The sequence below is a fragment of the Pagrus pagrus genome, assembly GCF_965226575.1.
Source record: "Pagrus pagrus genome assembly, chromosome: 14".
Lineage (NCBI taxonomy): Eukaryota > Metazoa > Chordata > Actinopteri > Spariformes > Sparidae > Pagrus > Pagrus pagrus.
The window spans coordinates 17,103,793-17,126,436 of NC_140198.1; the positions used below are offsets into that span (position 1 = coordinate 17,103,793).

The window sequence follows — 22,644 nt, forward strand, 5'->3', positions numbered from 1 at the left end:
AAGGATTGTGGGTAACGTTTATGAAAATTCCTTGCCACAAAACATTTGTCTGTTTCTATAAACACATACCAGAGGTGAGTTTGGTGTTTAAACTAATATCCCGTGACATCTTCGCGAACAAGGCTTTTATTTTGAAAATGCTGACCGGAGATCTCGTGATATGTTGCGTGATTCCCGCCGCTCTTCCACCCCTGTCCTCCTCCCCGTGAGTGTCTACATTCCTGTGTGTGATGAACCTGATGGCGCCCAGTCTGGACTTGTCTTGTCCCCTGAAAACAAAAGTTCATGTTGTCGTGTCGTGGCAGCGCAGGCAGACCCTTATCCACACCAACAGCCATTTATCTCATCCTACCCGTTTATCGGCTTCCTGCACGGGCATCTGCACTATTTTACTACACAACTGACCATAAAACCTCTTGATTTAGTAAAAACAAATGAAACACAATGCCAGTAAAAAGACGAGAATTAATATGCAGGGCACCACCTGCCTCTGGCGACAAAACTGCGACACTTGGAGACATTTCCTGACTTTCTCTTTTCCTCCATACTGTCCCACTGGACACCCGATGGGAGGGACTTAAGTGCACATCACCTACGGGGAATACAAATGAGGTCCTCTGGCTGGAAAACGATGAAACAGTACTTTTAAGCTGGATTTACGTGTCATCTTCCTGTTTAACGGTTGGGATATCTGTGTATGCTGAGCCGCGGTGCTGCTTGAAGTGAGAGTAAGTATTTTTAGGCCTAACTTTGACGCATATTTCTCTCCTGTGTGTGCGTGTGAGCTGTCGCAGCATTGCCGACCGAAGACTGCCCAGCAGCATATTTAACATCCCTGAGGCACGGACACCACCACAATGCCGGGGTCATGTGTACGTTCAGTAGCGTTGTCACATTTGTGGCGTACTTATTTATTTATTTAATTTTAATTCAGGTGTAGTTTTCGTTGTGACGTGCGCCGCTGTATGAAACCAGGGGATGGGTGGAGACGAGAAAACTTGAGCCTTCAGCATTTTCAACCTCCACAGCGAGTAAACCTTGATGTTCAGGTTTTTTAAAATACGACTTTACAGCTCCATTTAACAAAGTGGCTCATACATATAATATATAGAAAACGTGTCCTGGTGGAGCAGCACGCCACACATCCACCACGTTATCCAAACTTACACCAACTCTCAAAAACGTGCGTGTTTGTCTCCAAATGCGTGTCTTAAACTTTACAAAACTATAGTATGTTTACTTGAAAGGGGTTAATAATGTCGTCAAACGTTGTATCAGTGAGGGGAAAACTCCTTCTTTTAGGCGACAATTGTGCACATTTGGGGAAATCCGCTGGGGACCAGCGCAGCAGGAGTTGACTCAGCAGCACTGTTGTTTTAGTCATGTAGGAATTTATGACACACTCAGATCCTGTCAATTGTCATTTGGCACGTTTCAGGGTCTGGTGCCAAATGTTCTGCTGTCTTTAAAGGCCCCATGAAGGACTGTATGTTTTCTGTTAAAGATCATAACTTTCCCTTATAGCTGGGAACATAAACTCAAGTCTAGGTCAAGATAATCCTTTAATCTGTGTTGCAGTGCTTGTACCATGTTGCCCCTACAAGAATGTGCAAACAGAGCAGTCACTTAGATTCATTACCATTTTATAACTCAGATCAATTATAACAATAAATGAATTAGGTCATATTCAGATCTCCGCTAAGTCTTGTCATGGTGGCTTGTGAAAAAATGGCTAAATAAATTAAATGGAGCACGTTTTGTGATGGAAACAATCCACTATGCAACAGTATTAATGACATCCTCTGTGATGCATTGTCAGAGGTGCTCAGTTTCACCTGTAACCCAGCAATGATGTAAAGGTGTACTAACCACACCCTGAGTGCACCTCTACATCACTGCAGCAACGTGAGAACAACTATTAGAGATCTGGTTAGCAGTAACAACAAAATCTTCAGCTGGTGTAAAGTCGCTCTTGAAAGCCCCTATATCTTTCATGTTATTATAGAAACTTTAATTATGATGGTGGTGTAGCTTTTTGTTTGTTGAAAAAATAGACAATCACAATGAAAACGGGTTAGTCTGTGCATTGCTTGATCATTTTCGGTATCTCTCTCTGTCACCATCTGTATTCCCTTCGTGTCAGTCAGTTATCTAAGTCTGAAATCTTCAAATTCTTCACAAAGGGGCTTTAAATCTCTCATGGCCTTGTCAGTCACTGCTACTCGCGGCATAAAGTGGTACTATACCTCATCCAGCACCACTGATCCACACACACAGATTTACATTCATGTGACTATTTGTTGTGTAAGGTGTGGCTTGCAGTGATAGATGGCAGTTTGGCCTCTGTTGTGGAGGACTGAGTGAATAGTGAAGACAAAACAGTTACACCAAAAAGCAAAAAACAAAAAGATCTTATCAGGTCATAGAGTAAAAGTATATTATCTCTGGATAATCTCAGTTGGCTGTGGTCCATATGAAGATATTGACTTCATCTTTTTATTTGATTGTATTCGGTTTTTATCATGCATGCCAGGGTACTGCTCATTATCTCTGCCTTTCATCTGACAGTAAAGATGGATCAGGGAAAAACTTAGTCTTCATTGCATTTAACAGACCAAAGAGCCTATTTGGAAAAATACTGTTTTGCCAACAAAAAGCAGCTATGAGTCAATTCGTTTTTTGTTTTTTTTAAGGAAAATCCAGCAAACTATAGCTGTAAATGCTCTTCTCATGTCCATCCTTTGTGATGGATTACTTTTAAAAAGCAAATTTATTGCAGAACTGGAAGCATCCGTGCTGCACTGAGGGCTGATTTTCAAAGTAATGTTGATTAAGCTTTCCATTGTTTTCCTTAACCAATCAATTCGTTTTTTGGTCTATAAATTGTAACAATGGTGAAAAGAGTCGATCAATGTTTCCCAAAGACCAACATGACGTCCTCAAATGGCTTGTTTTGTCCACATCCTAAATACATACAGTTTACTGTCATAGACAGATGGGAAACACTCTGGAAAGGCAGCATACTTTTGATTTAACGTGCATATATGCACAAAATTAAAGTCGGTTTTAGCTTCTGTGAAGCCTTGGTTTGTTGACATGTTTGTGATTCTTTTCCTCCTCTGTATAATCCATGCGACATCATTTTTGCAAGCACTTCTGAAACCTTTCTATCTGGCTGACGTTTATTCAATGTAGTGCTGACAAGTGTCACACATCTCGACCCAGAGCTCCACCACTGATATTAGGAAGTTTTGGTCATAGGTGTAAGCAGAAGTGCAACAAGGCAAGTTCAGTGATAATGCTGCAGTGAAACAAAAAGTAATGTGTTATAAAGTGCTTATGGTTGTAACAGTTTTTTTTAACATTAAGCATTGAAATTTGCTCAGTTGTTTTCTGAAACTATTACTGCCTCAAATTAGTTTTTGGTCTATAAATTGTGACAATGGTGAAAAATGTTGATCAATGTTTCCCAAAGCCCAACATGATGTCCTCAAATGTCTTGTTTTGTCCACATCCTAAATACATACAGTTTACTGTCATAGAGTAGTAAAGTAAACACAAAGCAGTGAACACATTTAATTAGTGTGAATCAGAGAATTTTGTTTCTTTCTTTAGAAATTACTCAAATCGATCCATCCATTATCAAAATAGTTGCCGATTAATTTAATAGTTCACAGCTAATTGATTGAAAGTGTGATATGTAAGATGGTTAATTGTTAAGTGTCATCTCCAGGTTGTCACATACTGATGTTTTTAGTTGGGGGCTGGCACGACCTACAGTACACACAGCATCAGTGAGACTCAACGATCACCTATTTTTCTCCAGAATCACTTTTTGCACCTTTAACTGTTGCAGCTCTAGATTTAGCGCCTTGTAGCTTCTCAAAAGATCCAGAAGTTTCCCAAAAACTCTCTGTTGATGTTTTGAACTTGGCTCCAGGCTGTGATAAGTTACAGTACATCAGCAAGGAATCTGGGAGGAAACATTTTCGATTTGTGGTCACCTTAGAGTGCCATAACAAAAACAACCACAAAACATTTGTAATGAGATTTATGTGTTTACAATGACTGGTGATTGTTTCATTCCAGTCTGTTTTTATTGCCACTCCTTGAGTCTTTAGATGCTGCCAATAGCCTTTGGCTCGTACAGTACAGGTGAAGTACCCACCCATCATTCAGGCTCTTGTGTAGTTGCTCCTGCATGCTGGGTGCAGATGGGAAACACTCTGGAAAGGCAGCATAAAGTTGATTTTACATGCGCCTATATGCACAAAATTAAAGTTATTAAAGTCGGTTTTAGCTTCCGTGAAGCCTTGGTTTGTTCACGTTTTTTGATTCTTTTCCTTCTCTGTATAATCCATGTGACATCATTTTTGCAAGCACTTCTCAAACCTTTCTAACTGGCTGACGTTTATTCAATGTAGTGCTGACAAGTGTCACACATCTCGACCCAGAGCTCCAGCACTAATATTAGGAAGTTTCAGTTATACGTGTTAGTAGAAGTGCAACAAGGCAAGTTCAGCGATAATGCTGCCGCTGCAGTTAAACAAAAAGTAATGTGTTACATAGTACAAATGGTTGTTACAGGTATTTTTTAAAATTAAGCATTGAAATTTGCTCAATTGTTTTCTGAAACTATTACTGCCTCACATTACTGGGTGCTTTCAATTTTCAATATCTCTCTCTCTCTCTCTCTCTCTCTCTCTCTCTCTCTTTCTCTTCACACACACATACACACACACCCTCCTTTTACTTGTTTCCCAGGAAACATTCAGCCATTCATTGAAATGCCTACCAGCACACTATACAAAAAGGTTTACACACACACACACACACACACACACACACACACACACACACACACACACACACACACACACACTTTCTCTCACCGGTTGCTGTCTCCTCGACTTCTCATATGTCGCAATGTCGATGATCTGATCAAAAGGTAAACAGCACAAGACGCCTGCAGTGTATGAATGCTCTCTGTTTGTGGCATTTTATCAGTGGTACTTCTGACATTACCCAGTCTGTTGTTGACTGGTGTGATATGTTGCTTTCCTCAAGGATTAGCAGAAACCTGCTTGACTGCTGATTGTTTCACTAACTCTTCGGCTTCCTCAGACACTAACTGTATCTCCAGACTGTGCTGTATTATTATTAATTATATATAAATATATTATAAATATTCTTGCTTGTATTGTCTTAATTATTGTATCGCTGCTGCCTTTACAACTACTATTACTCCTACAAGTGTTACTGTCGCTACTGCTACTCAGTACAGCTAATGCAACTGACACCGCAGCTGCTGATACTAACACAACTAATGCAAGTACTGCTGTGGCTGCTGATTATGCAACTAGGCATGGGATGGTATGAAGATTTCATCTTAGATTATCCTGGTAATCATCAAACTATGGCACTAAAACGTACTGGAAGAAACACATTTTTATTGCATCAAAGATAATCTGAACACACCCACATCTGCACAAAATACCACTAGGCCTGTCATGATAATTACGCTATCAACTTATTGTACGTGTCTTATCAACTTATCAGTCAAAAGTTTACATACACTAAAGAAAATGTATTTCATGGCAGTCTTCACTTCCATTGATTTCTATAGCTCTCATTTTTCTGCTAAGAAATGAGAGGAACACATACTCCCTTGTCACAAAAAAACATTCATGAAGTTTGCTTCAAATCTGAATTTATTATGGGTCCTCTGATAATGTGACCAAATCTGCTGGCTCAAAAATATACATTAGTAATTCTAATATTTGGTTCTGGCAGGCCTCTGGCTGAATTTTTAACCGCTCCTCTTGACAGAATCGGTGAAGTTCAACTAAATTTGTTGGCTTTCTGGCACGGACTTGTTTCATATCCACATGTTCTCGATGGGGTTCAAGTCAGGACTCATAAACTGTATTGGCAGTATGATGCCTTTTGAGGAATGAATAACTATGCCCATGTGCCAAATGTTTAATATTTATTTAGGTGCAATTTTTAAAAACTGTATTTATCGTTTTTAACTGCATTTTATGTATTTTTTTGGTTGTGTGGTTTTACTTTATTTATGTTTTATTTATTTAGGACATTTTGGTATTTATTTTACATTCCAATACAAATGTATGAATATTTTTTAAGAATTAAAAGTAATTTCCCTTTGAAAGGGTGTACTAGCATTATTATGCTATTATATTCTCATTTTGCCAGTGGAATAAAATGGTCTTAACATGACGATGCTATCGTTTGTTTCAATTATTTCGGGGACAATATATCATTCAACAAATGTAATTATCGTGACAGGCCTAAATACTCATTATAGTAGTACTGGCACCACCAAAAGCACTACTACTTTTCCTCAATTAAATGATTACTATAAGCATGTTATCCATAAATAAATTGCTTCAGATAGCAAAAGAGAGACTTTAAAATGACTTATGCCATGACATGTTTTAAAACATAATATATCGATGAACAGTGCAGTGGAATTGATACATGAAAGTTGCTAACAGCCCTCTGAACTTTAGCTACACTAGCATACACGCTGACAAGCGCTGCCAGTAAAGATGGACAGTGCAAAATTAACTTTTTGTCCACTACGGAACGGCGAGTGAATGGTCAAATGTTGCCAGCCATACAATACATCGCCACTGGTTTTTGTTTTGGCTGGTGAGTGCAGTAAATTTACTAGCCATTTTCATATTTTAACAGCATTTGGCTGGTGCTACTTTTGAGCCCTGTATTAGTTTATTGTAAACAGAATCTTCAATCAGGCATTATGAAACCATTGTACAGAAAATATAATCTTATTATTTAATGCAGCTGACACCTTAAACATTCAGTCTATTGGGTGGTTGTTATGAGTTGTCCTGCTTCCTGCAGACTGTGGCACTTTTGCCTTTACTGGAACAATAAAGCACTTTGTTGTTTGTCTGATGTTGATGTGAACTTCAAGTTCAGTGCTCTAAAATCTCAATCTGCTGTGGTCTTTATGAAGAGATTGGTCGCAGTTTCACGTTTGTGTGATCACTACTTTTCTCATGCATACCACTGTGGTGCACATTATGTATGCTTAGTGGTGAGAAGGTGTGCAAACTCTGGACTGGAAATGTAAACCCCCCTTATCTTTTGTTTTTTGTCTTTGAAGCAGGGCAGCTGGCATTTGTAACAACCGTGCGATGGCCAGTCCAGAGGATGTGATTGAGCCAGTGGCTCAAAGCTCAACAGCCCAAAACCTGGGCAGACGGCGTTACATGAAAGACCTCCATGATCTGAGTCCAGACGAGCTAGATGGGCTCATGTCCAGCAGTGGTAAGAAAGCAGTCCCTTTTATGAATACATTAACTTAAAGGTATGGGCTGCCCATTGAAACTGTAATAGCTGTATCATAAAAATGTAATTGAAATGATTTAATCTCCCAAATCACAGAGGGTCGTCCTTTCCTTGTGGTGCACCATCTTCCTGAACTAAAGGAGCAGGGTATACCTTACCTAATACCTGGCATTCCCATTACATGCAGAGTGGACAACACAGAGAAATACACGACTCGCTCAAAGGTACATAAGTTTATTTTTATTATGTATCTAGAAAATCAATTATATTCTCTCTCTTGGTGTTTGTAAAGGATTGTGATATTTATAGAAAGCTTCAGATGACACGTTAACTTTATTAGTCACTCTTTATGATCACGTGAAACCGGTTTCTACAGTTAAACGTCAGACTTGTGATCACTTTTTAATGTCTGATTTCAGTGTTTTTTTCAATCCTGGCTGAAAACCCCTTGAAGTTAAACTTGACTGCCCTTTACCATGATGACACTTTGTCACATTGAAACTTTGAAAGCAGTGAAATATGCATATCACACTTTACTCAGCATTATTGTGGTTTTTATTGTGATGATTGGTCATATTGAACTGCTACTTGTTTTAATCCAGCAGGCTCAGCTGTTGTATTAGCCTGTTGTAGTTCAGATAGAGAAGTAGACTGAAAATGACATGTTAAGATTCTTTGTGTTGAGTTTAAGTATAAACTGGTAAGTATAGTGTTGAGAGCATCTGAGGAAGAGGGTGTTTCAGGGATGCCAGGTTTTACTGCAGGCAGGGGCCTCATTTCACAAAGTATGTGAGTTATCAGGAGCACACTTTATAACTTCGACACATTAAGGCTGTCAAAAGTAACGATACTTCGATCCTCTCTCAATACAGTGTGATTTGAATTGATGTGCACATTCTATAGTATGGAAAGTAACAATGCTTTCAACCTATGGCTGCAGTAACCACTGACATTATTAAAAATGTGTTGGTGTCTGTTCAGTGACATTTACTTAACCAGCAATGTGTACTGTGTGTTCTTACTAAAAGGATCATTGTATTATGTGTTGCTGTCTTGCTATCCAAAGATTGTTATTCCAGTATTGTATCGATCATGCTACATATATAATGGGTATTTACATAAACAAACAAGATCATGCGTAATGGTATCCAGCGTGGAACCAGAGAAGCACCACACGTTGCACTTTTTAGGTCACTCACGAAAGAATGTGCACTAATTGGTAACAGCTGAGAAAAATAGTAGCTCAGTCAGTTTTTATGTCCGTCCTCTGTCTTAGTTCTCCATTTGTTTCTCCAACAGTCCAAAGACATTCATGTCAGGGGAATTGGTAACCTAGAAATATCCCCATGTGATTGTGTTCGTAACAAGTCCGCATGCTAACAATATTCTCTTAACTACTATTGTAAAGAAAATGTTACTAAAACTGTTCAGTATAAGTGCCCATTAGGTCTGGAAGAACTACAGTTCAACCCTGATCCGCTGCACTCACTATATGCAGGTTTATAGGGCAGTGGACAGCTACAGTATAATTGACGCTTTTGGTGTGTTAACTTTCATTTCTAACTCTTAAAGAAGTTCTTTAGAGATAAAACCGTCTGGCTTCCTGACCTGTTCACTTATCGGGCATTGAGGTAAAGTTGTGGCTAGTGGTGTTACCCAACAAAAAATAGAGGAAAAATGTGTCCATAACTGATAAGAAGGAAAGCAAAAAACTATGAAAATAATACCCAGGCTCATTAGATAAAGGTTTTGGTAATAAAGGGTGAAATAACAGTTTAAAATCCTGCTGTTCTGTCCTTTGATTTTCATCAAAACTAGAACTTTGAACATGCTTTTACATCCTTTCAATAATACCCCTCCAGGTCCATGTAGGCACCCTGTACACAGTGCGGTTAACACACGGCCACTTCCACTGGACAGTGAAGAGGAAGTACAAGCACTTCCAGGAGCTGCATCGAGACCTTTACAAGCACAAGATGATGATTCACCTGCTGCCCATCGGAAGGTCGGTGTACAGGCCTGTTTGTCGTAACCATGTAAATAAACCTCTCAATCTCTCTTAGGGATGCGTGATCCAATCCGTGCATCTCTCAGGTTGCATTGAATTTATCATGGTCAGTATTCAGTTGTTTGAATATTCAAATTTTCTCTCAAAGGTTTTCAAAGGAGAGGCAGCAGCTGAGAGCCATGTCAGAGGAAATGCCCAGCTTGCACGGGACTGAACGAACCAGAAGGACCTCCAGTAAAATGGTATCAAACAAACCAATCCAATACATATGTAATATATACAGTACATACTTTTATTTTTAAATTATATAATACATTTTATTTCAAGAAGATTGGTGTACTTTCAGAACTACATATAAAGAAAAAAAGTATTTTAAAAAGGGATCTTTAGTGTAAATAATAATAGTTTTTGAATTATATCATGAATATATTGTAACAAATTAGCTCTACACAACAGCTCTTGCACATGACTTAACTGACTGTTGTGTGATGAAAAATGTAAAACTATAAACTGCTTTTCTACTGCAGAAATACCTCGAGGAGTACCTGAATGGCCTGCTGGAGAATGTGTTTTGCAAGAATGATCACAGCATGGTAACAGCTTCAAAACAAAGACACACACACACACACACACACACACACACACACACACACACACACACACACACACACAAAGTGGATGTCATGAAGCATAATAACATTTTCTCATCTCCTTCTCTTTCAGCTGGAGTTCCTCTCTGTCGGTGCTCTCTCCTTCGTCACCGATCTGGGACCCAAAGGCCTGTAAGCAAACGTTTTAAGTGTATGAGACACGAGGAAAAGTAAATCATAAGGCGTGTGATAGATTTTTATTGTGCAATTTTTATGTGTCAACTTATCTCAGGGAGGGACCAATCTTCAAGAGGTCGGGGGGCCATCGGATCCAAGGTCTGAATTGCATTGGCCATCATCAGTTCTGTTTCCGCTGGTCACGGCGCTGGTTGGTAGTGAAAGACTCCTTCCTGATGTATATGAACCGAGACAACGGCAGGATCAACTTTGTGCTGCTCTTTGACCCGGAGTTCAAAGTGAAAGTGGGCTCGGCTTACACAGACACCAAATATGGAGTCTGCATCGAGAACTTCACTCGGTAGGTTACCTAAGTGTTTGCCTACGCACTGACAGCTCCAGAGTATGATTTATGCCTGTGGTTATTTTGTGTTTGTGATGCATGCCTGGCCTGTTTGTTTTTTGTTCAGGAGTCTGATCATCAAGTGCAGCAGCTACAGACAGGCTCATTGGTGGAGTCATGAAATCAACCGGCTTGCAGAAACCTGTGACTTCCTCAAAGTACAGCGCTTTGATGGGTTCGCACCACCACGCGAGAACACACTCACTAAATGGTAAGATATGTAGTGTTACTGAGAGTTACATCCTTCTGTCTACAGGTTTCATTCTCATTTACTAACATTTTATGGTTCATGATCGTTGTTCGAAGGTATGTGAATGGGAAAGGCTACTTTGCAGACCTGGCAGATGCTCTCGAACAAGCCAGGGATGAAATCTTCATCACAGATTGGTGGTAAGTGTAATGTGGTGATGAAGATGCTTAATTTTAGCAAACAGAGGTTGCTCCATTGATATATTTAAGCTACATATAAAGTGTATTGATAATGTCAATGATATTTGTCCTTCCTCGTAGGCTCAGCCCTGAAGTGTTCCTAAAGAGACCAGCAACTGAGAACTACTGGCGCCTGGATGAGATACTCAAACGCAAAGCAGTAATGATTCTCCCTGTCTTGTTCTTTTCTTTTAGTCAATTTAAATTAATTAAAACTTAAATTTCACATTATCAGTGCTGATCATTTTTGTCTCTTTGAACCTTTTCCTGCAGGAACAAGGAGTCAAAGTGTGCATTCTGCTGTACAAAGAGGTGGAGCTGGCACTCGGCATCAATAGCGAGCACAGCAAGAGGACTCTTATGAATATGCACCCAAACATCAAGGTCTGTTTTTTGATTTGATATACAAGCTACGACTATGCAATTAACAGAGGCATTGTCTCATGTTTTAACATTGACTCCATCCCCCATTGACCATCAGGTGATGCGACACCCTGACCACGTGTCGTCTGTGGTGTTCCTGTGGGCTCACCATGAAAAGATGGTGGCCATTGACCAAACAGTAGCCTTTGTAGGGGGGATTGACCTGGCCTTTGGGAGGTGGGATGACAGCCACTACCGGCTAACCGATCTGGGTTTGAAAGAGATGGCCAACGGTGTAACCGAGGAGGAGCCCAAAGGAGATACAGTAGTAAGAAAATGTTCTGTTTAGTCTTTCAATTGTCAACGATGAAGCACGGAAATGTTTACAGGGTTCATACAAAGTTTGGAAATTTTGGAAAATGCTCACTCATAGCCAGTATATCAGGAATTTGCTTGGAATTAACTAGCCGCCTTGAAAATTGGTGAATATTCAACATAATCTGGTGGTTCATCTTCACAAGCGAACCAAAATCTCTAATTGTTTTAAATAAAACGAACCCTTCATCATATTTGTATGTGTCTTGGCAGCAGCTGGTAACCAAAACAAAGTCACAGTAAACATTGATTGCTTTGAATATAAAGGTATAGAACAAAAGTTTTTTTTGTTTTACTATTGTATCTACAGTAGCAGTTTAGATTTGATGATAAAGGCTTTGGCTTTTGATTAAGATGCCCTGAAAATGCTTGAAAAGTGCCTGAATTTGACTCTTAAAAAGCCCTTTACAGGAGGTCATGAACCAGTGTGCTTTAAATATGTCACATGTCTCTGTCTATCAGGACAATGGTGTGGCTGATGGTCCAAAACCGTCAGATCCAGACACACAAGCAGAGCAGGAGCCTGATAATCTGACTGGCAACACTAAACTGTGGCTTGGCAAAGACTACAGCAACTTCATCAGGAAAGACTGGGTCCAACTGGACAAACCGTTTGAAGGTATATTATCTAAATCTCCTTCAGTATCACATGCACTCATGCAGATACACAGAGAGGCTGTGTATGCAGAGCTCAAAGGATCGCTTTTGATACTCTTTCAGATAACATTGACCGTACTCAAGTTCCTCGCATGCCGTGGCGTGATCTGTCTGCAGCCGTTCATGGCCATGCTGCCAGAGATGTAGCCCGCCACTTTATCCAGCGCTGGAACTTCACCAAGGTAAGACTCGACTGTTGTGTCTTTATAAAGCAACTGTACCTGAGTTTTATTTTCAATGTTTTGTTAGCATGGTGTTCCTCATTGTTTAAGAGACTGGAGCATGAGTGCTCTGCTGAAATCAGCTTTACAAATGAATCTTCCGAAGCAGTCAGTTGAAGGTCTAATCAAAGTAAAAAAATGTTTTCCACTTGTTCTAAATGTGTTGTTCCTTTTTAAAATGTGATAATGTAAAGTGTCTTTGAGTATCATGAAAAGCGCTAATTAAATAAAGTGTCTTCTTCTCATTATAATTAAAATTGAACAAAAGTTAATATTTGTTCATATTGTCATCACATAGAGCTAAGGAAATCTGCTATGGCCCTGTTGGAATTTGTAGGCCTTTGTCCACATTCTCTAATATGTTATGTTATGCTAACCTCTTTGGTTAATTAGCTGCAACTACAACAATTTGTCTCAGGTAGTTAGTAGTAAGATAATCTTATTTTAACTTTTAGACGATGCTTCTGTAGGAAACATGAGTTAAAGGAAGGTCAAAAATCTGGCTTCCATTCATTCGTTTTGTCTTCTCTAGATCTTCAAAAACAAGTACAAGGACGAGTTCTACCCTTACCTTCTCACCAAGTCTCACTGTACTGCCGACTCGCTGTCATACACTGTGCCTGGGTCCACGAAGGCTAAAGTGCAGGTATTTATGCACACACATTCACGAAAGATCAAGTCACTATCTGTGCAAAATGCTTTATGTCATTAGGAAAACAGAAAAAAACAGTTATGTAAATCTTACAATCAGTTAATAATGGACAATGTGCATGCTAAGTAATGCTATATAAAGGGACAGTTCACCCAAAATCAAAAACACATATTTTTCCTCTTACCTGTTGTGCTATTATTCCATCTAGATTGTTTTTGTGTGAGTTGCCAAGCTTCAGAGATTACTGCCTTCTCTTGATCATAATAGAACCAAGTGGCGCTCGGCTTGTGGTGCTCAAAGCACCAGAAATACATTAAAAAAATTCAGCAGCAATGTCTCTTTCCAGAAATCTTGACCAGTTAGTCAAGATGGATTATCTTGATTTCCTTGGATGGATTTCCTTGACCTTGTTGTGAGCAATTCTATGTGGGAACTATTTTCTTTCCACCAAACTACACCCGCCAACTGTATCACTGTACAGAAGGAAATGCATTTACTCAAGGATGAGAGGCTGTCATGTTCGTTTTCCTTGGCAAGGTGTAAAGTTAGCTAGCTGAGTTAGACAAGTTAGCTAGCCTTTCGTCCATGAGTAGGTGCTTCCTTCTGCACAGTGGCGCTTTGGGCGTGTGGGCGAGTGTCATCTAGTTCCATTATATTAGAGAGAGGCAGAAATCTGCACGGCCGATACCTCCAAAATTCGGCAACTCACACCACAACAATCTAAATGGATAAATAGCACTGCAGGCAAGAGGAAGAAGATGTTATTTTGATTTTGGGGTGAACTGTCCCTTTAAAGTCTAAATAATGTAATAAATATATAGGTATAAACAGTCTATGAAAAGGTTTCAAGGACATGAAATATGTGATCTATATCATTTTAGCACAAATGGGAGGTAGTGACAGTGATCTGAATATATCTATATCATCTATAACCCGACATGATTGGAAACATGCCTTTGAGCCAGATGAAAGTATAGAGATTGTCTTTGCCTGTTGTTGTTGTAAGTTATAGTGCTTTTCTTGGTATAGAACTCACAACACTGCCAGATGCAGTTATTTGGGATAACATGCTTTTTAGCCTTCACACATACAGAACATACCGTCTCTTATACCAAAGCTGTTCCCACGTGATCAGACTCTCTCTCTATTCACCGTGGGCGGCAGCTTTGCCGGAGAACAGTTACCAGTTGTGAAACAAGCTCAGCAAACATTAAAGAGAACGGCAGAGATAGGCTTCACACTAGAGACCGCCAGATACCTGTGCTGCATAGAGAATCGACCTTTTACACACATGATGACAACACAGAAGTATTTATGGATCTTTAAAGTGGCCGTTCGGTACATTCACACACTTTGCATTCATAAAAGAAATCACACTGCTGGTCACCTCTGTGTTAATTTAGAGGAATTAGTGAAATGTAATTACTGTAAACAAACAACACCATTGCCAGGAGGATTGAAAGCCCCACTGGCTTCAGCACTGCGCTTTACATTGTGTGACACCAAGTCAGATGTAGCAGGAAATCAGATGGATTTCTCTCCAGTACAACAAAGAGACACTGTTCTGGCTTTTCAAGTGGTGTTTTTTGCAATGGCAGATGGTGGAACAAGAGTGAAGCCTGTGGAGAAAAATCACTTCCAACATGTTTGTCCTGTTTAGTAAAGCCAGAGAAAACAAATGCCCTGCCAAAAACGAGGAGGGACGACAAGTGGTAGTATCTTTTTTGCAACAGGCTTCATGGGAAATGTGGTCCATTCTCTTTGAATATCATATGCTATGGCTCTGAAGTGTTCCTACAGTGAGTGCTGGGTAACAATAGCTTTTGCTTTGCCTGTTTTCTTATTCTATCACGGGCGGTGGCCTGTAACCCTAACCAGCGCTCACTCTCTATTATGCCCTAGCTTTCCTATCAGGTGTTGTTGATCCCTTATTTAGGCTTCAGGGACTTGCCTCAGTTGTCATACTATGATAGAGCTTACAAAGTGCAAGTGAAGTAGAAGTTAAAAAAACTTAAAAGCAGTTTCAGGTTTCTTTTTGTTGCAAGTATAAAATGCAGCTGAAGCTTTAAAAAATTACTTATAATATACTGTATTTATATAAAGTGTAAAACAATTAAGAGTTGAAAGACACTTCAAAACTGTAGTAGTTTAACTACATTTTGCAATAGTGGGATATTTGATATATATGTATGACCTGTGAGCAAGTCGTCACTTTTTGCTATGAATTCAACTGAGTGGCATTTTTTGCTAGCATGTGACTGTTTTTGGATTATAAACATTTTAAAATATTTTTTTTATGATACGTGCAAGTTGAAGTAGTTTGAACTGCTTTTTCTGAGGACCGCCTGTGGCTCAGCAGGGAGAGGGGTCCACCACCAGTCAAAAGGTCGGTGGTTGGATGATGTCGGTGGGCAAGAGACTGAACCCTAAATTGCTTCTGGGGGCTGGTGAATGGTTACCGCTCTTGCTGAGCAGTGGCATGGTAGCCTCTGCCACCAGTGTATGAATGTGTGTGTGAATGGGTGAATGCTGACATGAGCTGTAAAGCGCTTTGAGTGGTTGCCTAGAGACTAGAAGACTAGAAAGGTTCTGTATAGGTACAGTCCATTTACTATTTAGTCCATTTAAGTAGCTTAAGTTAGCCAAATTAGATTTCTCCTTTGGGTAGCTTTGCTGTAGTTCTTCCAAATTAGCTTCCACAACACTGGGCTGAAACTGTAGGAAAGGCAAAACTGTAGGATATTTCATTTGAAATGTGGTGAAATTATTCACCATAAATATAATTTTACAGGTGTTGCGCTCTGCTGATCGTTGGTCCACCGGAACGTGTGAAAGCTCGATCCATAACGCCTACGTCCACACCATCGAGAATAGCGAGCACTACGTCTACATCGAGGTAACACAGGAATGCACCGTTGGTTACAGACAAATATGTGTCTTTTTAGTGTAGAATGAGCTTAGTTATAACAAGTTGTATATATGTTCTATATCAACAAGTAAACAGTCAAATCCCGTTTAAACCATTTGAGTCTGCCATGTGTTAGGCTCCCATAGTCCTCCTCATGATAGAACTGATACATTAAAGGGCAGGCATGGCAAAAACTGTCATTGTAACCTTGTAACGTTTTAGTATCAACACCTAAGATGGGACTCTTTAATTGAAGTATACTGCCCTCTAACTTTATTTCTGATGTTTCAGCATGTGATTCTTACTTATTTACGCACCATTTGACTCATTAATTTCATATTTGTGTGTCTAATCATGAGGATTCATGAGTCTGAATGCAATCTCAGCTCTGTCCCTGCCTTGCCAGCTACCTACCTAACCTGTTTTAGCCCTCGCCTCATGCCGAGCCACCATCTGCTTTCTCTCTGCCCTCAGAACCAGTTCTTCATCAGCTGTGCTGATGGAAAGACCGTCCACAATGGGATCGGTGATGCAATTGTGAACCGAATCTTGCGTGCACACAGGTCTGGTTTGAGTATAGTAGCCAGATTTATGTGGCGCTTCATTTTTTATACACACATTCTTTAACCTTGAAGCTATAAAGCACCCATTCATGAAACCTGTGCTCAAAATATGTCCATTTTAAGTGAAACATAATATGAAAATGAATAGAAATATGAGTGAAAGGAAAAGTCCACTTGTTAACAGTGTGCATGTTGACATTGTGTCTTATTGCAGAGAGCAGAAGAAGTACAGGGTGTTTGTGGTGATTCCTCTGCTTCCTGGGTTTGAGGGAGACATCAGCGCAGGAGGTGGAAATGCCATCCAAGCTATTCTGCACTTCACTTACAGGTGAGAACCTTTTCCTCCCATTACCTTCTTCACTCAGCCCACAGACCAGAACAAACACAACAACTTATGACAGCCATGGGAAAAGTCAACCTCTGAACTTTCATCAAGCTCAGTCATGTTTCCAATCATGTGGAGTTGTAGTTGAAATAGATTTTCTTCAGCTCTGTCACTGACTTGCTTTTGTGCTTAAATTATTTGGATCACATGTTTCGTGTCCTTGAGACCCTTTCAGAGACTGTTACGACATATTTATTTTGTTTTGTTTCAGTGCATGTTGCCAATATAGTCCTTATAGACCTATCTATTCTATTTACGTACTAAATACAAAAGTTGAGGGTTTATTCCATTACTTTGTTATACAAGTACACAGGTGTTTCTCCATCATAAATGTTTAATTCTTTCTATTATTTTTTGTTATGTCATTGTCCTATCATTTTAAATGTAATTTTAATGTCTAAGGACCATGTGCCGAGGAGAGCACTCCATCCTGTCAAGACTTCGTGAAGGTGAGTTTTCGGCATCTATCGCATTTCAACAAAAAAATCACAGTAGTGACATAATTCCACCTGTTTCTTCTCTGACGTGTGTCTTTCTTTCTCCTCACTTTGCTCCTTTAAACTGAAGCCACTGGTACTAGGTATCTGCCCAGTATCCCTTTTCATCCTTTACTTGTACATCTTCTTTTCACATCTATTTTGACAGGCTACATGTCAGTGTGAGATAATAATAAATCTTCACTCTATTTCTGTGTTGTCTCTTGTGAATAATGTGATCCGGGTTTTCCTCCCCAGTTGAGGACAAGTGGACAGAATACATCACACTCTGCGGTCTCAGAACACACTCTCAACTCTCCGAGTCGCTCGTCACAGAGCTCATCTATGTTCACAGCAAGACCCTAATTGCTGACGACCGCTGCTATATCATTGGTGAGTCACCTTGAATCATCATCGAGCGCCATGGCAAAATAGCTTATCCCCCTCCACAGCACTGAGACTTGCTTGACAGGAGTGCAGACTCCTGTTGAAATATTTAAACTGATGTATTATAATGTACTCTATGCTTCTAATGAAACTATGAAATCACATCAGTACATATTAACACCATTAAAAACCGACAGATACACCTGTGGTCAAATTAAATATATGCAAGTTAACAAACAGTGGTGGAGGGCAGTAGATCAAGTGGTTAATGACAGAATATGAATTTTTAAAAACTGCACTAATAGGAAAGAAGATTCTCTCGTTAATATAGGTATTTCATTTACCTATTTAATCAAACCCCATTTTTGATTTTATGTAATTTTTTTTCAGCAAGGCATGCAATGTATTTGCAACTTTTGTAATTATTTTATAGTATTACATTCTTAGTGGCGGGGTCCGCCATTTCCGTACTGGATTAAAATGGCCGTTACACGCACAAGGGATTCACAGAAAATAATGGATGCATGTAGTCCAGTGTTAATGTTTGCAATTTTACTTTATTGACATAAAGTCTCACTGTTACTCTAATGCAGATACTACTTTTTTAACTGCTGCTCATTTAACCGGTAAAACAGGTGGGTTTTATTGCGAGGCAATGACAGGAAATGTAAACAAATTAGCGTTGATGGCAATTATTCATCATAAATGCAGCCAGGACTCACATCTGAGGGATCGTAACTTTAAAGCACAATTTTGATTGTTAAACTAGATTAAAATGTTCTGTGTGCCAAGGTTGAATTTCCTCTACAGAATACTTTCAATATCATTCATTATTTCCTTCTGATAATTGCTCCATAAATGCTGGTTTGACAAGAATGATGCCTCTGAAAGGACAGATCGTAAACGCTTGTGCTTTCCACGTGTGCTCCAGGATCAGCCAACATCAATGACCGCAGCATGCTGGGCAGTAGAGACAGCGAGATGGCCGTGTTTGTGGAAGATGAAGAGCGGGTACCATCGGTCATGGGAGGGGAGGAGTACCAGGCAGGACCTCTCACACTCGCTCTGCGCAAAGAGTGCTTCAGGTCAGGACAAAATGTGTAGTTTATTACCCATCTTATCAAAAACCTATATAGTTTCCTTTTTGCTTAAGAACTGATAAGAACCATATTGTGACGGTCTACAGGAACAGAGCCTTTTTGTTGTTTGAATACACTGTTACTGCTAAACTTATGGCCATTACTTATTTTCCCTTCCAGTGTTCTTGTTGGAGCTTCTTCAGACCCCAGTATCAATGTTGATGATCCAATCAGCGACGATTTCTTCTTCTTGTCCTGGAACGCAGCTGCTAAACTGAATGCCACCATTTATGACAAGGTATAATCTAAAGCAGAAATGGTGTATCATACAGTAACTCATTACATTTAGAGCTTATTCCCTACAGCTGAAATGTGTAGTTTCAGTTTTCTCACCCCTCCTGTGTTCTCGATGCAGGTCTTCAAATGTCTGCCCTTCGACTCTGTGCACAACATGCGGGAGCTGAAAGATTACTCTGCCGAGGAACGCCTCTGCGACACCGACCCGGAGCAGGCCATAGAGGAGCTGAAGGCCGTCCGAGGTCTGTTGGTCTACTTCCCCCTGAAGTTCCTGTGTGAGGAAAACCTGCTGCCTCCACTGGCCACTAAAGAAGGCATGGCTCCTGTAGGGCTGTGGACATAACCGCAGATCAGCCCAGATCAGACCACTACGTCACAGCTACAGGGCTGCTGCACCACATTCTCCTTCCTGTAGGTCCAGTTCACCTAATGTTCAGCACAGTTAGAGCACTGGCACTCCATTGGTGAGGGAAAGACATCACTTTAACACAATTTATTTGTTACTCATTGATGTTTTTATATTGTCTTTTTTACTGACAATGGCATACTCGAAACATAACCACTGAAATCTAGATTTTATGATGACTATCTGTTAGAACAGTACATGAACATGCACAGGCCAGTTTATTCACAATGGCAGAGTCTGCAACACGACATGAATGTATGAGTCAGGAGAGGATGGCGATGTTGTATTGGAAATCAAGCATCTCACATGATCTGGGAACATAGTGTACAGTTATTGGTGCAAGGTTTTTGGGTGGGTGGGTGGCTCTCTCTGTCTCTCTCTCTGTCTCTCTCTCTCACGCTCGCTCTCACTCTCTCTCTCTCACGCTCGCTCGCTCTCACTCTCTCCCTCTGAGGCTTCACCTCTCGCTGCAGTGCCAGCAAATCTGTCAGAACATTGTGGTTGTTATGGTGACGGGATATAAAGAGATGACTGGATCGTAGCTGAAATAAAGACTGGATGGGGCAGAGAAGGGAGAGTACCGATAAGAGGGATAAGTTACTAAATCAGGATGGCGAAGCGGGAGATAGAAGGTGATATGTTGAAAGAGGACTGGCAGTTTTTTCTCCGGAAGTCAGTCATTTTTAATAGTTTCGGATAAATGATCAGGTGGGAAAAGTGTGGGAGGGAAAGAAAAAGGAGGACAAGATAATTCAAGGGTGTTATGTTGATTTACCGTTAATTGTTGCTTTTTTTTTTTTAAGTCACCATGACAACCAAGTGAATTATTATTTGTCAGCAGTCGAGAACAGAACATTCGACTATCCACTTGGCTTTGAAAAAGCTGCGTGAAGCAGAGACACAGACTGTTTGACCATTGCATATTTCCATGTGGGCTTTACAATTCTGTATCCAGGTGCCATGAATGTTTTCCATATCTATACTATGTTAACGTCCTTGGCAATTGTTTAGACACATTACATTCAGCCATAACACTGTAACTGAGAAGTGATATAATGTGGCTTTTGTTCATGCTGCAATTCCCATAATCAAGACACATTTTGAGATAATATTTTTAGGTTTAGTTTGATGTAAAACCAAATCAGTTACTCTCTTGACACCTGTTAATTCCCTTTACTGAGCCATAAGGAACTGAGTGACTATTATTGAGCAATCTGAAAAAGTCTTGCATTAGACAAATATGTAGCATAGGTGGCGGATGTAGACTGGCAACAACTGATTTGGAAATATCATGTAATAATTCAAAAGAGTGTAAAAGAAGATGTAACATTCCTTGTGTAGAGAAACTGGACTTGGGTTATTTTTATGCAGTAACAAAATGTTCTACGATCCTTAGTTGTAAGAGATGGATGACAGGAATGGAGTTTGACCAAGATGAGGGGAAAATATTAATTCTTTAACCCGACATTGAACACTTGGGCTAAACTATTTTACTTCAAGCATTTTTACATGTTTGAAGGTTTCTTACATAGCACACGTTTTATCAGTGCCTTTGTAAAACACCGGTGTCGTGCCAAAGCTTTTAGACAGCAACCAGCAGAGAAGCATCAATAGGCAGCATGCAGTGCCTCTGGACCTAATGTTTTATATTCTTAGCCTTTCGGAGGTGTTCTCATCGGATGATGCAAGTTGGGAAAAAAAACCTCGTCCCATCTATTTGAAAGAGACCTGCATGTTGACAGATTGGCTCAAATTGTGTTTGAGCCAGTAAAATTGTACAGACTGCCTCATAAGTTGTTTCTTTGCAAACTTGTCTGTGAATGTGACAGACGACGAGTGTCCCACATGATCACCATCTTGCCCAACATGCAGCACCTTTTACAGAGGAGCGAGTAAAAACCATCTGTGTTTAGAAATTATGCATTGCTGACTTCAGAATGATCCAGACTTTCCTTTGGAGGATATTAAAAAAAACACCATGAGCCCTTGCACACTAGAAGCTGGGAATACAGCACAAAATGGTCGCCTTGAGGGATATTCGTTGTTTAAAGATTCTGCTGAACTGTCTGTGATGTACTGAGAAGTGACCTTATACTGTTTCTATCATGAATTTTATTTTTACGAGACCAATGAACAGCATTACCAGTATATTTGTATGTATATATTATTAATATTCTAATTTTGTGTTTTTAACTCATCCCTATAATCCCTAACATTCACCATGTGAAAGCCTGTGTGTATGCAAATCCGTAGATGTAGGTCATTACCTTAAAGTTGCTGATGTATAAGTTACTAACACTCAGGGGTAGAGAGATAATGAATATTCTTGCCGAACTGCTTGAGAACAATTGTGAAGAACTTATACTTAAACGTATGTTACTTCTCTTGTTTCCTCATGAAACTTCTTTTTTTTTAATGGATTTTTAAATTAGCTTTGATTTAACAAATGTCAATTAGTCAAAATGGTTCTTCAAAATAGCAAACTTCCCATGTAGTCTTTCTATAAGACTAAAGTATAATTGTAATTGTAATGATTGTGAGTAAATATATAAACATGTTTAAAGACAATTAAATATCAAGTATGAAAGTAAGGATACATTTTATGCTATGGTATGTCTACTTAAAATATTACATAGATAATAATGATATTCATGATGTTCCTAAGATCTTGACAATAGTGTCTGTTTAGGTGTGTTTTTTTTTGTTTTTTTTATCAATAAAAATTGCTCACTGCCAGAAAACTGATATCATCTAGGGACAATTTGCAAGAGAAAAACAATTCTCTGTTATTGTACTAAATCTACTAAACCACTACTATCACTATTCATGTAAGTTACTGCAACATCCTTTGCTGTTTGTATATTCTTAGATAATAAAAATGTTTTTTCAGAGAACAAATTGGAGACTTGAACACAGAGACTGAACATTTT

General features: G+C 39.5%; 1 protein-coding gene across 3 annotated transcripts; it reads left to right on the forward strand.

The window, feature by feature from the left end:
- The first annotated feature begins 267 nt into the window (after positions 1-267).
- On the forward strand, positions 268-22,310 carry pld2 (phospholipase D2). 3 transcript variants are annotated; one of them, XM_084373488.1, is made up of 24 exons: positions 268-728; positions 7,157-7,317; positions 7,435-7,562; positions 9,201-9,343; positions 9,495-9,588; positions 9,874-9,939; positions 10,070-10,128; positions 10,229-10,474; positions 10,584-10,727; positions 10,823-10,906; positions 11,027-11,105; positions 11,219-11,329; positions 11,427-11,636; positions 12,146-12,302; positions 12,404-12,522; positions 13,094-13,207; positions 16,005-16,109; positions 16,596-16,684; positions 16,899-17,012; positions 17,472-17,518; positions 17,804-17,938; positions 18,864-19,017; positions 19,192-19,309; positions 19,427-22,310. In XM_084373488.1, exons 2-24 carry the CDS (start codon positions 7,185-7,187, stop codon positions 19,649-19,651), a joined length of 2,874 nt encoding a protein of 957 aa, XP_084229614.1. In that variant the 5' UTR covers positions 268-728; positions 7,157-7,184; the 3' UTR covers positions 19,652-22,310. The 3 variants fall into 3 exon arrangements, with proteins under 3 accessions (XP_084229614.1, XP_084229613.1, XP_084229612.1); XM_084373487.1 differs by having other exon boundaries at positions 269-728; positions 7,154-7,317; XM_084373486.1 differs by lacking the exon at positions 268-728 and adding an exon at positions 4,866-4,948 and having other exon boundaries at positions 7,154-7,317.
- The last annotated feature ends 334 nt before the right edge of the window (positions 22,311-22,644 follow it).